The sequence below is a fragment of the Eurosta solidaginis genome, chromosome 4 (genome assembly GCF_040869045.1).
Source record: "Eurosta solidaginis isolate ZX-2024a chromosome 4, ASM4086904v1, whole genome shotgun sequence".
In the NCBI taxonomy this organism is placed as follows: Eukaryota; Metazoa; Arthropoda; class Insecta; order Diptera; family Tephritidae; genus Eurosta; species Eurosta solidaginis.
Window position 1 is genome coordinate 96,716,569 of NC_090322.1, and position 14,583 is coordinate 96,731,151.

At 37.4% G+C, this 14,583-nt stretch overlaps 1 protein-coding gene across 2 annotated transcripts; it reads right to left on the bottom strand.

The window, feature by feature from the left end:
• Window positions 1–234: 234 nt before the first annotated feature.
• Window positions 235–3,108, bottom strand: LOC137248074 (putative nuclease HARBI1). 2 transcript variants are annotated; one of them, XM_067778953.1, is made up of 4 exons: window positions 2,648–3,074; window positions 2,306–2,592; window positions 517–604; window positions 235–437 (listed from the first exon to the last, which is right to left on the bottom strand). In XM_067778953.1, the coding sequence occupies exons 1-4, from the start codon at window positions 2,851–2,853 to the stop codon at window positions 347–349; spliced, it is 672 nt and encodes a 223-aa protein (XP_067635054.1). In that variant the 5' UTR covers window positions 2,854–3,074; the 3' UTR covers window positions 235–346. The 2 variants fall into 2 exon arrangements, with proteins under 2 accessions (XP_067635054.1, XP_067635055.1); XM_067778954.1 differs by lacking the exon at window positions 517–604 and having other exon boundaries at window positions 2,648–3,108.
• Between the last annotated feature and the right edge of the window lie 11,475 nt (window positions 3,109–14,583).

Genomic DNA, 14,583 nt, shown 5'->3' on the forward strand with positions numbered 1-14,583 from the left:
GTCAGGAGACGGGCCCGGATTGGATTCGATACCTTCCCAGAGCAAGAGAATATGGAGCAGTCCCGCTGCAAGGAGCTGCTGGGAGGATGCAAATTTGTGGGAGGGACGCAGCAAATTAAATGGGGTTACACTGAAATTACAGTCCTTGGTCAGAAAAATCCCGAATCGCTCCGGTACATAGAACCGACTGCCTTGGGAAGCAGTCACTAAATATAATCAACATAAATTACAGTGTTTATAAAGTATTAAATTATTATTATTATTTGTGAATTTATTTGGTTACTTTTTTCTTAATAAAAATATATTTGCGTTTATTTAAAAGTAATAAGTTTATACAGGAGCTTTCTCAACCAATTTTAACCAATGACCGCATTAGCAGCGTTTTGATGTACCTTTTTGCAGCCACTTCCATTGCACATAAGTTTGATCTTCTTCGCCTGGAAATAATATAAAATAAATGTTTAGTATGTTAAAAAAATAGTTTTTGTTCGCTGGTGCTATTTATTCTTCACTCACAGATGCAACATTTTAGTGAGCACGCAGCCGCAATTGTCCCGAAAATCCAGAGCCGTAATAAAATCCTCAAATCCCTTGCTGGCAGTACCTGGGGAAAAGATAAAGAAACGCTCATTACTACATACAAAGCAATTGGCCAGCCGTTTACGTGCAATACGGAGAAGGACCACGCCCACTTTTAAAAAAAAATTTTTTTTAAAGTAAAATTTTAACAAAAAATTTAATATCTTTACAGTATATAAGTAAATTATGTCAAGATTCAACTCCAGTAATGATATGGTGCAACAAAATACAAAAATAAAAGAAAATTTAAAAATGGGCGTGGCTCCGCCCTTTTTCATTTAATTTGTCTAGGATACTTTTAACGCCATAAGTCGAACAAAAATTAACCAATCCTTTTGAAATTCGGTAGGGGCATAGATTTTATGGCGTTAACTGTTTTCTGTGAAAATGGGCGAAATCGGTTGATGTCACGCCCAGTTTTTATACACAGTCGTCCGTCTGTCCTTCCGCATGGCCGTTAACTTGAGCAAAAATCGATATATCTTTACTAAACTCAGTTCACGTATTTATCTGAACTCACTTTATCTTGGTATGAAAAATGAACGAAATCTGTTCTGAAAATACTGTTCTCAGAATCGCCACGGGCTGCCTTCTTTTGTCCCCAGAACACCATCTACATAATGAGGCGAGAATATTCCCCATCAGGGAGAGAAATGAGATGCTAACCAAACAGTTCCTGTTGAATACCCAGACACCTGAGCATCCCAACAGACATCTGATTGATGAGCCAACACCGCCTAGGGGCTTAAGGAGTCATCTCCGTAAGCATTTTGAGGAAATACGGCACATAAGAACTCAGCCGTATGAATGAGGGTTATTAAAAGCGTTGGTTCCAAGAGGGGAGAAGAAGACGGGGCGGTTGCTGATGCTCGGCATTGCTACCAACTCAACTACGGAGATTGTAGTCATGAGTGGAAGCGGCCGTATGAGCTGGTGGCGCCGTGGGCGTGGCTTGTTGAGCAGCAGAGCTGCTGAAAGGTAGTGAGGGGTGCTGAGGCGTAGACTACGGGGCGCCCTTAGGGTTCGATACCTTCCCGGAGCAGGAGTATGGCGCAGTCCTGCTGCAGGTAACCGTCTAGTTGAGGGGTCGACCGCTAATACGCGTCCAAAAATATCGAGAGGTGTCAAACGACGCGTCTTGACATCAGTATTAATAATCCGAAGGCCGAAAGTAAGAATTTTAACTCGTTCAAAAGATATTAACGAAAAACAGAAATATTTCCCGCGGGTCCCTCCGAAACCAGGGGTGGGATCCATCGTATTTTTGCGCAGAACACCTCTCTGTATTGGCGGCCTTCGGCCGCGCTTATAACAAATTACCCTGGGTGGGTCCAACACCGGTTTGTAGACCAAAACTATATCCGCGCAAAACACTTATGTTCACAACTTTTTTTTGTGGGTACACAACGTTACAACAACCACATGAAAATCGCCCACTTCAACTTCAAATATCTCAGAACTGAGATACAATTTTTATTTTCCGCCTTCGGATTATTATTTTCGAGATTATTCGCATCTTTTGATACCTCTCTCGATATTTTTGGTAGCGTATTAGCAGTCGACCCCTCAACTAAACTATTACCCCGCTGCAAGGATCTGCTGGGAGGACGCAACAAATTAAATGGGATTAGACTGAAATGAAGCCGGACAGCACCGGCTGCCTTGGGAAGCGTTTATAAATAAATATAGAGATATTGTTTTCCAATTGCTATTCACGCATATTCACCTGGGGAATTGATTTTAACATGGGTGCAGTCCATTGCCCCAATTACACGCGGAAAATTTGCCCTTTCTTTAAAAGCAGCCTGTGTTTCCAAGCGCTCCTGTTTCGTTTGAGGAAATTTCACAAAATCTGGTCGCAAGGATACTAGATGGTAGGAAACTAGCGTAATTGCACGTGAGGCACTTGCTTTTGAAACTCCGGAAAGGGCTGCCACAATTTGCTGAAAAGATCCTGGAGCATAGAACCGGAGTGCGATGAAAAATATTTGGTGTGGCTGCATTGCGTTGTTGCTGTAAACGGAGAAGTAATTTAGGGCAACATTTATAAAATATGATGTAAACTTACCGAGCTTCAAGATAAATTTTGTCTTTCATTAAAGAAAAAACCAACCAAGCAGCACCTTTGCACATAAGAAATCGTTCGCGAAAGTCCACATCGTCATAATAATGAAAAAAGTCAGGACGCTCTTTAATTTTTCTTTTTCGTCGAAGCACGATTACCTGCAGAGCTTCAAAATCGCAATCACTTTCACCAGAATCTCGAAGATCCATTAAATTTTTTACAAATTTTCCACCGAGAATACAAATAAGCCTCTTCAGAGAAATTACAGATGTCAACAATAGCGGGGTTGCTATATTTGCATAATGAAATAAGTATAAATAGTGCCAATTAATTCGACTCAAAATTTGTACTACAGCAACACTGTTGAAAGTCGAGAATAAGCCAGCTAACAGGTAGGCTAATTTGCGACTTAGCTAAGCATTGGTGGTGAAACAGAAAAATTAAAAAATATGACTTAACTAAGTTAAGTCGAGTTGGTGAAACCGGGCCTTAGTACCTCTAATCGCGGGCCCCCTGAAAAAAACATTTGTATTTGATGTTTTTATTGTCTCCTCAGGCCCAGGCAAAAAATCATTATCAATATTCGTTGCTTTTGAAAGTCGGCTTAAAATTTGCACATGGAAAATCTTTTGTACCTAAAATGTTTTTATGAAATGTTTTTGCATTGAATGCAGCTGTTATTTTTTTTACATATTAATTTTATGTTCCTTACTGGTACTCAATAAAATGTTTTTATATATGTACATAGTTAATTGTACGCTTCAATCGATAAACTTCTTTTATTATTTTTACAGGAAAAGTATTTCTTCATATATCATATTTCGCTGATATACTACGTTTAATTTGTGTTAGAAAGTTTCCTGGCTAAAAACAGTTTTTGGATAAAGAAGCAGAATATAGCTCTAGTTTGGTGATTTGGTACATTTTTTTTCCTCGTTTGGTACAAAATAGAAAAATCCATAACACTTTTGTACGTACCTTTACTAACCCTTGATGATCCAACGTTGTACGCGCAAACAGCAGGTCCTCAATAGAAAGTTTATGGAATTTGGATATTTATACGTTACATTCCCGCCTTACACCACGACAATTATGAATATACTTATGTAAAAAAAAATTTTTTTACTATTTGATTTTCAAGTTTTGAGAGTTTATTTAGTTGCCTATTATTTCTCATTCTATTTAGATCATTTAGTGGCTCATTATTACAAGGACTCTTTCCTGACAATTTCTTACAATCTAAGTCCTCAATACATAATCATTCCAAAGACTTTAGTCGACTCTGCGCTACGTATGCTTATCCTTCCTCGAACTCCAAAATATTTTGATGTCACTTCTACCGGACTGTATGTAATATTTGTTCCAAATATGAGCCAAATCGGGCATCATAGCTCGCTTTCTATTCATGTATGTATTATGTGTTCCAAATGTGAACCAAATCGAACCACAAATACGATTTTTTTGAATATCTCGATCCTTGCGCCACCTAGTGCTGATTTTTTTCACAGGCCGTTTTCTATCCTTGAAGCTTATCGGGAAGTTACTTAAATTTTAATTACAAAATTCGTCCACAACGGCCGTGCGGCCGGCCGGCCTGTCAAGTCAAGCTAAATAAAACCGTTTAAAAACTAAGGAACCGAACTCGATTTTTTTTTATTTTATTCAAAGAAATTACGCAAAGGCGTTTTTATATTACGAACATAAAAAAATGGTTTAGAAAGATTAATACTTAAAGAAATAGGTACATGTAAATATATGTACGTTGATGCTATGTACGTAATTTAATAAAAAGGAAGAAATATAAGTATGATGAAATGCCGGTGATTTGTGGTGTTTGTCTGGTTGTAAATTGGTAGTCCAGCTTGAAATTATTTTCGCAATCGCACCTGCTGATAAAGAAGTATCTGCGCTTTGCGATCAACAGGAACGAGTAAGGGTAGCTACTGCGTAATAAGGTGTTGGATCAACGAGAGCCTGCCCTACCATACTGTCTTGTGAATTTACATTCTCCTTATTTAGATTGGGTATATTATCGACACGAGGTGATAAACGATTAAGATTTAAGGCAGATAAATATCCCTCTGATGAATTAGTTATTAATCTCTCACTTATAGTCTGCAAAACTCGTGTTACTATTTCTTGTTGTCGACGTGCTGCAGTTTTGATTATACCTTGTAAATCTCTTCAAAGCCTTTTCTCCCGGGAGTGGGATTCGAATCATTTCTCCACGACTTGCACGGGTAGGAAGATTCATAAGTTTTAACCGGCTAGTGTAAGAAGGATGATTATACGATTTGTAGATATTAGATTTCTCAAGGCGAAAAGTAAATACTGAATGGATTCTAGCCTATCACCATGAGCTTCATAACGCGGATTCCCAATTGTCAATCCATATTCTAATATCGGCCTCACCAATGTTGTAAAAAGGGCTTTCGTTACGTAAGGATTGCTAAACTCTTTTGACCATCTTTTCACAACTGCTAAAACCCCTCTCGCTTTATTGCTATGGCATTAATATGAAGGTTGAAACTAAGTTTGCAATTCATTGTAACCCCATGTCGACAAAAACAACAACGCTTTCCAAGAGTTTGGCGTAGAAGTTGGCTGTTGAGCGGTATATATGTAATTCGCATTACACCAATTAACTAACGTCGCCGTTTGGGAGATATTAAAAGAAAACAGGAGCTGCATATGATCCATCAGGCAAGAAAGGCGTGGACAAAAGCGCTGGGCTGCAAAATGTTTAAGATCATGTGCAAAGCCTACCATAAAAGACTCACAAAGTGACTCATATCTCTGAAGAGAAAATTTGAGGCTCACGATGGGCATACTAACTGGACATTTCTGGCGTCACATGCTTGTAAGTTAGGTCTCGTCAGTAACAGCAGGTGTAGAAAAAGCGAGTTGCAGGAAGAAACGGTTCAGCACGTTCTGTGTTCCTGCCCTGCGCTCACCAGGTCTAAGCTTTAAGACAATTTAAATCCTACTGGAGTACAGAACGATCTTCAATCGACGCGCATGACTCAACAAGTTTTACGTCGCCAGCATACATAAAAAATTTAGAATATTTTATAGTTGTGGAAATATAGTTTATACACGTTTTGGGTGATTTAAATTTATATAAGATCGTTTGGTCTAATCTACTGAATAATAATATATTAACTCCAACTAATGTTAACCACGCACATAAATTTCTTGGATACTCTTTTTAGTGCAAGCTTCATCCAGATGAACTGATTTGTGAAAATGGAAAGTTATTATCCTTTTTGTAAATCGGATATGCGTCAAGTTCCTTGCCTATAACATTACAGTTCGTTGATTTTGTAGCTAAAAAGGACGCAAATCAAGGTATTTCCCTCTTTAACTTCAGGGATGCGAATTTTGCATCTCTCAACTCGAGTATCTCTGAAATTGACTAGAATGTATAAAACAACACAAGATACTTCCTTTAGAAATCTGTATTTGAGTTATATGAGACAGTTCAATCTACTTGACAAATATATTTCTCGTTTCGAGGTGGAGCTAAAGGAAAATCTTTCTGGAACTGCGTCCGATCGAAGAAAGGCTGATCTAATATTCCAACCTGCGTCAAATTTAATCGTATTAGTTCAAATAGTTTAGCTGAGGCAGTGAATCTTTTTGCCGATTTCCTCAAATTCAATTTTGTGATTTATTCTGATATAAATGATAACAGTAGGTTTTGCATTGATACAACCAAATCGTTAGACTTTGGGTTCTTGTAGGTATCTGAAGCAGATATTATTAATGGCATATCCTCCTTACAATCCTCTATGAAAAATGACATTGATGGTTTGTCTTCTTTTTTGTTTAAAAAATGCAGTAGTTATCTGTGCGTTCCACTCTGTATTATTTTCAATATCGTGTTATCTACAGGCACCTACATTGATCGATCGAAATTGGCATCTATCACTCCAATATTTAAGTCGGGAAATAAAAACGAAGTCTCAAACTATAGGCCAATCTCTAGACTGTCAACTTGCTCCAAACTTTTTGAAAAGTAGTAAAAAAATTTTAGCATTTTCTATAAAAGGGATACTCGATCCTTGCCAGCATGGGTTTGTTGCAGGTCGTTCAACTATTACAAACCTTGCTGTTTTTTCGCAGTTCTATGTTTCTGCCTTCAAGGAAGGGTATCAAGTTGATACCATATCTACAGATTTTTCCAAGGCTTTTGATACAGCTTCCCGTAAATTACTTCTTTTAAAGCTTAAAAATATAGCTGAAAACACATACCCGTCAAATAGAACACCTTTTATTGAAATTGAAAATATGAAGTCATATGATTTTTAGCAACATCCGGAGTGCCAAAAGGTAGCATCCTCGGCCCAATATATTTTAATCTTCATCAATGACGTTGGCTTATGTCTAAAACACTCAAAATATTTACTTTATGCAGATGACTTAAAACTGTATAGAAGAATACCATGCCCATCAGATACATTACTCTTGCAGGATGATTTAAATTCTCTTAAAACCTGGGTTGACCATAATAATCTGCGCCTTAATATAAGTAAATGTTGACATATGACGTTTTCTAAATCTATAAGTGCGCTTTCGGCAACATAATATATATCAAGTATATCTCTTGTTTCGGTTAACGATTTCGTGATCTCGGTATAATTTTTGACTCTTCTTTCCTTTTGTTAACCATGTTAACTATATCATACCGAAGGCTTATGCTAATTTAGCTTTTTAAGGCGGCAAGCGAAGGACTTTAAGGACCCATATACTAGGAAAATTTGGTATAGTTCTTTAGTGCAATCTAAGTTAGAGTATGGATCTGTGGGATATTGGGAATCCAATTTACTCCACACTCTCGGCGAGAATTGAAAAGGTTCAACGCAAATTCATTCGATTCGTTCTTCAACCTCTATATTTTGATAATCCGTGCATGCTTATCAACATTTTGTCTCTCGAAACAAGACGTTCTGTTCAAAACTTAATGTTAATCTTCGACATTATCGCTGGTATAGTTGACTGCCCAGCTCTTCTTGGACATATTTGTTTCAATGTTCCCAATAGCACTCTCCTTTCTTATAATATATTTTACATCGAAGTCCGGAGATCTAATTATCTTAATTTTGACCCTCTCGTTAGAGGGCTTGAAGAGCTTAATCGGATCTCTAGAAGTCTGGATCTTAACTCTTCGATGTCAAGGCCTTTGTTTAAGTTACTGATTGAGTCTCACTACCGAGCAAATACAACTGTTCCTTGAACTCATTGTTAATTAGTTTTAAGTTATGTTATAATAATGTTGAAATTTAGTCAGTAAGGTCTTTTGGCATTGACTTAATAAAGATATGAATACGAATAAGAGCAAAAACCGAATCGGACCAAGATGGCTGCCCTGAGGCACGCCCGAAGGAACATCAATGACGTTCGAATGTCGGTTGCCACGTTGGTAAATTGGTACCAAAAATAGTCCCTTCAAATCACATTTGGTCCGCTGGTCCCTTTTCCTCAATTTTGGACCTTTTCAGGCAGTAGCAACGGTTTTGATGAAAATTCTTACCTCAAAAATAGCTCAGTCAATAAAATGTAGCAGAAAAATGACGTTCCACCTTGTTTAAGCGTTTTTTTTCTTTCGTTTGTTTCATAAGCGCTGAAATTCTCATCCGGCTTATGAAATATTCTAAAGACATAGTTTTAGTTTTTAATTTAAAATTGAGGTTCTTCGAGTAGAATATGGGGTGCCAATACCTCAGAGCCCAGTGCTCGCCTCCACATAACATTTTGAAAGGGGTCTTCAAATAGAAGATGAGGTGGCTCATTAGAGCGAAACCTCAGAGTTCCCTATGCTCGCCCCAAATCGATGCTTTGCATCCTCCCGTGTTTTAAATACACCATAAACTAAATGCATAAAGGTGTACCAGTGCTTTGCACCCTCCCGTGATTTAGGTACATCATAAACAAAATAAAATAAAATATAGTCCTTATAAAATAAATACATTAAAATAACAAAAATAATAAATTAAAAAAAAATGCTTGGTTGCAGTGGGCTTTGAACCCGCAACCCCAAACGTTTGAGTCGGGTACGTTATCCACTGTGCCACGACTCATACGCCTACAAGCACATCAAATTACTCCCTTATAACTCACATTAAACTGCTCGCCCTTAACTGCCCTACGCTTAGTTAACCTAGAATATATTTTAGACGAGGCATAAAAAGAAAAGTGTTGAATCTTGGGGCAAACACATTGTCGTTAATTGCTAATGAAACAACGGACTTATAAAAAAGTCTTCTTTTAATGGCTAGATATTTCGATCGGTTATCAAACACTTTAGGTGATAGATTTTTGTTTCGAACCCGCACTACTGGTTGACGTGTTACAAACGCAAACAGCCGCGGTATGCCCTAGTTGTTGTAAACTTATCCCAATTGCCATCCTTGCATATTTTATTTCTTGCACAGTGCATACTTTGTATGTAATCATGTGTTAAGGTAATGTTGTTGTTGTTGTTGTGGCGATAAGGACACTCCCAGAAGGCCTTGGGGAGTGTTATCGATGTTGATGGTCCTTTGCCGGATGCAGATCCGTACCAAGCCCGACCATCTCGGGAACGATTTGTTATGACCACATGCTACCTTCTAGGTCATACCGCCCTCCCACCCCCTACATCCATGAGGAGCTCGGGGTCGCCAGAGCCTCGGTTCTTAATGAAACTGGATTCGCCACGGATAGGTGAGGTTGACAATTGGGTGTGGATAAAGCTATATATTGCGCTGGCAACCTGAAAGGGTTGCGCTACACAACCCCTTGAACCTATTTGGTATTTTAGTCGTCTCTTACGACTGGCATACCTACCGTGGGTATATTCTAACCCCCTAACCCGCTGAGGTAATGCTTTTTGTTGGTGGCGGTTTCAAAGAAACTGGTATTTGCTTTCTTCTATTTATAGAAATACAAATTGACCAATGTTGTCCATTTGTATGAATTAAGGGTGGATTGCCCTCATTGCTTTTAAATGTATGAAAACATTTGTTTCTGAAGCAATTTTTATTTCATAATTTATTTAGTAATTTGGGAAAAATTTAAACAACGTGTCATCAGGACGGACAAGGCGACAGCTGTTTCGATTATACCTTGTAAATCTTTTCATGCTGTCGAAGGCGGCTTTAAAATCGACGAAGAGGTGATGTGTGTTTATTCTTTTTTACGTTTTTTTTTTTTAAGATTTGGCGCAATGGGAAAATCTGGTCGATGGTAGATTTACCAGACCTGACGCCGCACTGATAAAGTCATATCAGCCGTTTTACGGCGTGCTTCAATCTATCGCACAATACACTTGACAGAACAGGTTCCCCCCATAGCTTCAGAAAACAACAATTCCGAGAAATTTTTTCAGAAAACAAAGCTCAGAATCCTTTTCTCAGAAAGCCAAAACTCAGATATCAATATTCAGAATTTAAATTTCAGAAGTCAAAACTCATAAACTAATCAGCTGGCAAAAACATTAAATTTTGTGAAAATGCGATCTGGTTTTCCAGAAGCATTGCTTAATGATTGTTTTTTGCAGTTTGCCAAAAACGGTTGGAGAGATATCCAATCATTAGGGCTGCAAACAAGTTATAAAACTTGTGCAATTTTCGCGATTAAATTGAAATATTTATTAGCTCCTGCATATGTTCCAAAGAAAATGGTAATTGTTGCATCTGGATCGATATGCGAAATGAAATTTTATGTGGATAGCGAAGAAAAGGAATACAGCTCCGAAATACAAAGTTTATTGAGTTATTTTGAGGTAACTTATATTGGATTCGCCACTCCTGGAACACAGCAACGTGGAAAAAAGCGTTATATCCAATCGAGTTATGGAATATGTATAAATTCACCAAATTGGGTGAAGTCCGAACAAATATTCCAGCGATGGGTGAGACATCCTAACATATTTAATTGCATAAATAAAATAAAAAACGAACAGGCAATAACAGAGACAAAACTGCAAAAATTTTCAGCTGGACGCGAGCCATATCGAAAATGCAAGAAAAAATATAAAGATTTCGACCAGCGTTTATTTAATATTGCAAATTCACTTGAAAAAGATAAACGCCAAACGCTTTAATTAATTACATAGTACTTGCAATTGCGCATAACTAAAAATTCTATATTGTATTACTTTTTCTTTACAAATAATACTCTCTAAATAAATGAAGGTGTCTGAGTTTTGGAAAAAATTAAATGTTTTTTCTTCCGTCTGATTTCTTTCTGAATTTTGTCTTTCTGAAAAAAGCGTTCTGCCTATTGTTGTCTGACAAAATGTTTTTCTAGATTTTTACCTTCTGTATTTATGGGGGGTACCAACAGAACCTTATATGCGGGATCCCCTTTCCTGTGGACTGAGCAAAGAACACTTAGATTCCAATCGTCGGGCATACACTCGTCCGACCATATTTTGCAAAGCTGACGCATGCTCCTTACCAACTCCTCGCCGACGTATTTGCATAGCTCCGTAGGCGCACCACCAGCGCTCGCGGCCGCGTCATAATCGGGTGGGTGACATTAATTCCATCATTATAACTTGAATTGGGTTCATCATCCCCGTGCAGTACATCGCTGTCTCGATTTAGGAGAACAGAAAAGTGCTCCCTCCACAATCTTAGTACTCTCTGGACATCGGTTACTAGGTCGCCGTTTTCGTTCTTATAGGAGCAATAGCAAAATGAGCCCGTTTCGTACTTACTCAACTTTTCGTTTTTTTTAACAAACATTTTCAAACAATAACGTTTTATTGCTGCATTCTGATAAGAGGAAAAGTTATCGCGGTCACTTTCCATTATCTCATAAACTGTCAAATAAGTTACAACTTCCATTTGTTCACCAAATTAAATATATTTTGCGCGAAATAGTGCTGCAGATTGTCACTTGAGTGTAGTCGAGTATCAAAAATACTTACGCTTACTTACACTTTGTTTGGCAGAAATCGTTCAGCGATCTCTAAACTAATGTTCCAACAACTACATTGTCCCTTTTGTAGCGATAAACATTCCCTCAAGGAAGAGGGTTGCCCCCACTCCGCTGGAATGACCAGGTGGAAAACCATTTAAACTCCCTTGGTGTGACCAATTGGCGCCAGTTGGCAGAGAGAAGAAGCGACTGGCGCGCCTTGTTGCACGGCCATAACCATTTAAACGGTTAAGCGCCAATTAAGTAAGACGACTTCCCTTTAGTATCTAAGCACTCCCTGAACATTGATTACCAGGTCGCCCTTTTTGTTCCTATACTCCGTGCCGTATTTTTCGATCGGGTGACAGCCACGTAGCTTTGCGGATCTTTAAATGTTTAAACTTACGTCCTCACTCTATTAATTAATTTCAAATATTGCTGTGTAAATGTACTTTTGTGAACAATATATGTATGTACATTTTTTCATCGCCAAATACATGGAAAAAGCGGTAAATGATACAGATCTCGAATTTGTATGTGTGTTCTATATGTGGTAGTCAACTGAGCTTGTGATTCTTGTCTAGGGCAATTTTATTTTGAAAAGAAAAGGTGGTCATAAATAATATCACATCTTTAACATTTTTTTAAAGATTTTTAAAAGGTTCGGGCGGCCGTAATAGGCGTTCCCGGGCGTCGTTTTTTGTTTCAAGATAGTTTAATATAGTTTTTAAGTCAACCGCACGAACTTGATCGTATAAAATTTTAGCAGTGTAGCTTTTTAAATGATAGAAATATCCCATTAAGTATTGAATTATCACAGAATTACATTTTATTTTGAAATAATATCTATTTTTTACAGGAATATTAGTCAGAAGAAGTAGTGTATTGGATTTCATTACAACACATTTCTTTAAATGCAAGCTATTGCAACAAAAACAAAAAAAAAAACCTGTGATGACGACCCCTCGGAGAAGTATGCTGACAGATTGATGGATAAATGGATGAGCAAAGCTAACATACATTTTTTCCGGTAGAATATAAAACAAATCGCTACCACCGATTAAGTCTATAAAAGCTACAGAAAAAAATAGAATTTCTTTTGGAGAAGTTCCCCCCAAAATGCCTTTCTGGATCCGCCCATAAGTGGTAATGATATAAGTTTGTAAATTTAAAAGAAAAAAAGTGGTCGAAATAGCACTGAGAATGAAAAAGTGTGAAAAGTTGTATTAATAACCACTTTGAAAACGCTTCTCGACAAAAAAAATCTCCAAAAATAAAATAGGCCTTTCCTAAAGTAAAATTTTCTCGTGATTCCGAATATGACTTCCATTTTCCTGTGGCAGATCTAGTTTCCGAGATATCGGCGAAAATATGAAAATTCCCATTTTTGCAGAACACTACTTAATATAGGAAGGATAAAAATCTGTAGTTTTTATTTTTTCGTTTTAAACTGTTGAATTATACATTATACTAATTCCTATAAACATTTCTTTCCTTCACCTCCTTTCAGTATCTTCAGTAGTTTGGCCACTATGCCAAAAAACGTTGAGAAAAAAAGAAATTTTTTACAAAATTTCAGATTTAACCACTTTAAAATCGGAAAAATTCTATGAACGAAAAAAGTTAGCCCTCCTATGTTGTAGGTAATTTAACTACGAAAATTTTAAGCATACTACTTAACTTGCAAGCATCTATTCTAAAATTTTAGTATTACTTTGATAAAATTGGCGAGACATTACATTTGGTCACTCTACCTTAGGGTCTAATAAATTTAAAAAGACATCAAGTATTTAATTGTCACTACTGTTTGTTGTAAATTTTGTTTTGCAAATTGTAGTGCAAACTTATACATACTATATCGGTAGATGTGCTTACGAAATGGCTTGTTGCAAAAGAGATTTTAAATGTAAATGTAATCCGTATGATTTTTGCGTTATTTGCGGACATTATATTTTCGGAAACTCAGCTCGGACAATAACTAATTCTGTCAAAGATGCATACTTTCATTATTTCGGTTTCCGTGTAAAAAATCTCGATAAATCTTGGACACCTCATTTTATTTGCGCATCCTGTAGATCAACTTTAAAAGAGGGATATCGGGTAAAGGTCATAACACGAAGTTTGGTGTTCCAATGATGTGGACTGAACCCTTTAACCACGACCAGTGCTATTTTTGCGTGATAGACTTCAAGGTAAAACGAGAAAAAAGAGGAATTTAATAAGTTATCAAAATGTTGCATCAGCTAAAAAACCAAAACTACATGACCATAAGAAAAACATAATAGTGCACAAATTATTTAGAACTTTCAAATTCAAAAATTATGAACTTTTCAAAACAAACCAATTGCTTTAAAATGAACTCTACGTTTTCGCACTTATTTTTATTACAAACTATTATTACAGTTTTGGGAGATGTATTTAAACCTCGCAAAATATAAATGCACCTTCACAGCTATAATGACGCTTGACGAAGGAAGAGTTGAGCCACCATAAAATGCTTTGCCGAATGGAAGAATGCAATTCCTTTTCTCTAATTGGAGTCCAAGGAAACTTGCAGAGGATTGCTCCGCGGTAACGTGCCGTAGTTGATTGGATATGTGCTACGAGTACTGTTCTGTGGTGGAGTTTTTGTTTCAATTCGCAATTTATCTGTGTTGAGGGCGTTTAGCGCGGTGGAAGTGCTATGTAGTTTTCGAACGGCATGCTGATTATTGGCAAGAGGCAAGTGTAAGGTACCACCCTCGCATTTTTCCATTTTTCGGGGATGACGAAGTTGGACAAGGACAGGCTGAAGACATGCGCTAGATATTTAAATCCATCTTTGCCAAGTTTTTTAAGCATAGGCATGGCTATACCGTCTGGACCTACTGATTTGGATGCTTAAGCATAATCGATCGCATATTCAAGTTCTGTGGCGGTGATGGTATTAGGGGACGCGCTGTGCTTGTGTGCGCGTCTTTTGGCCCGCCTTCTAGCTTTGTCAACCGTGGAATGCAATATGTACTGCCGGCAGAAAGCATTTGCGCATTTCT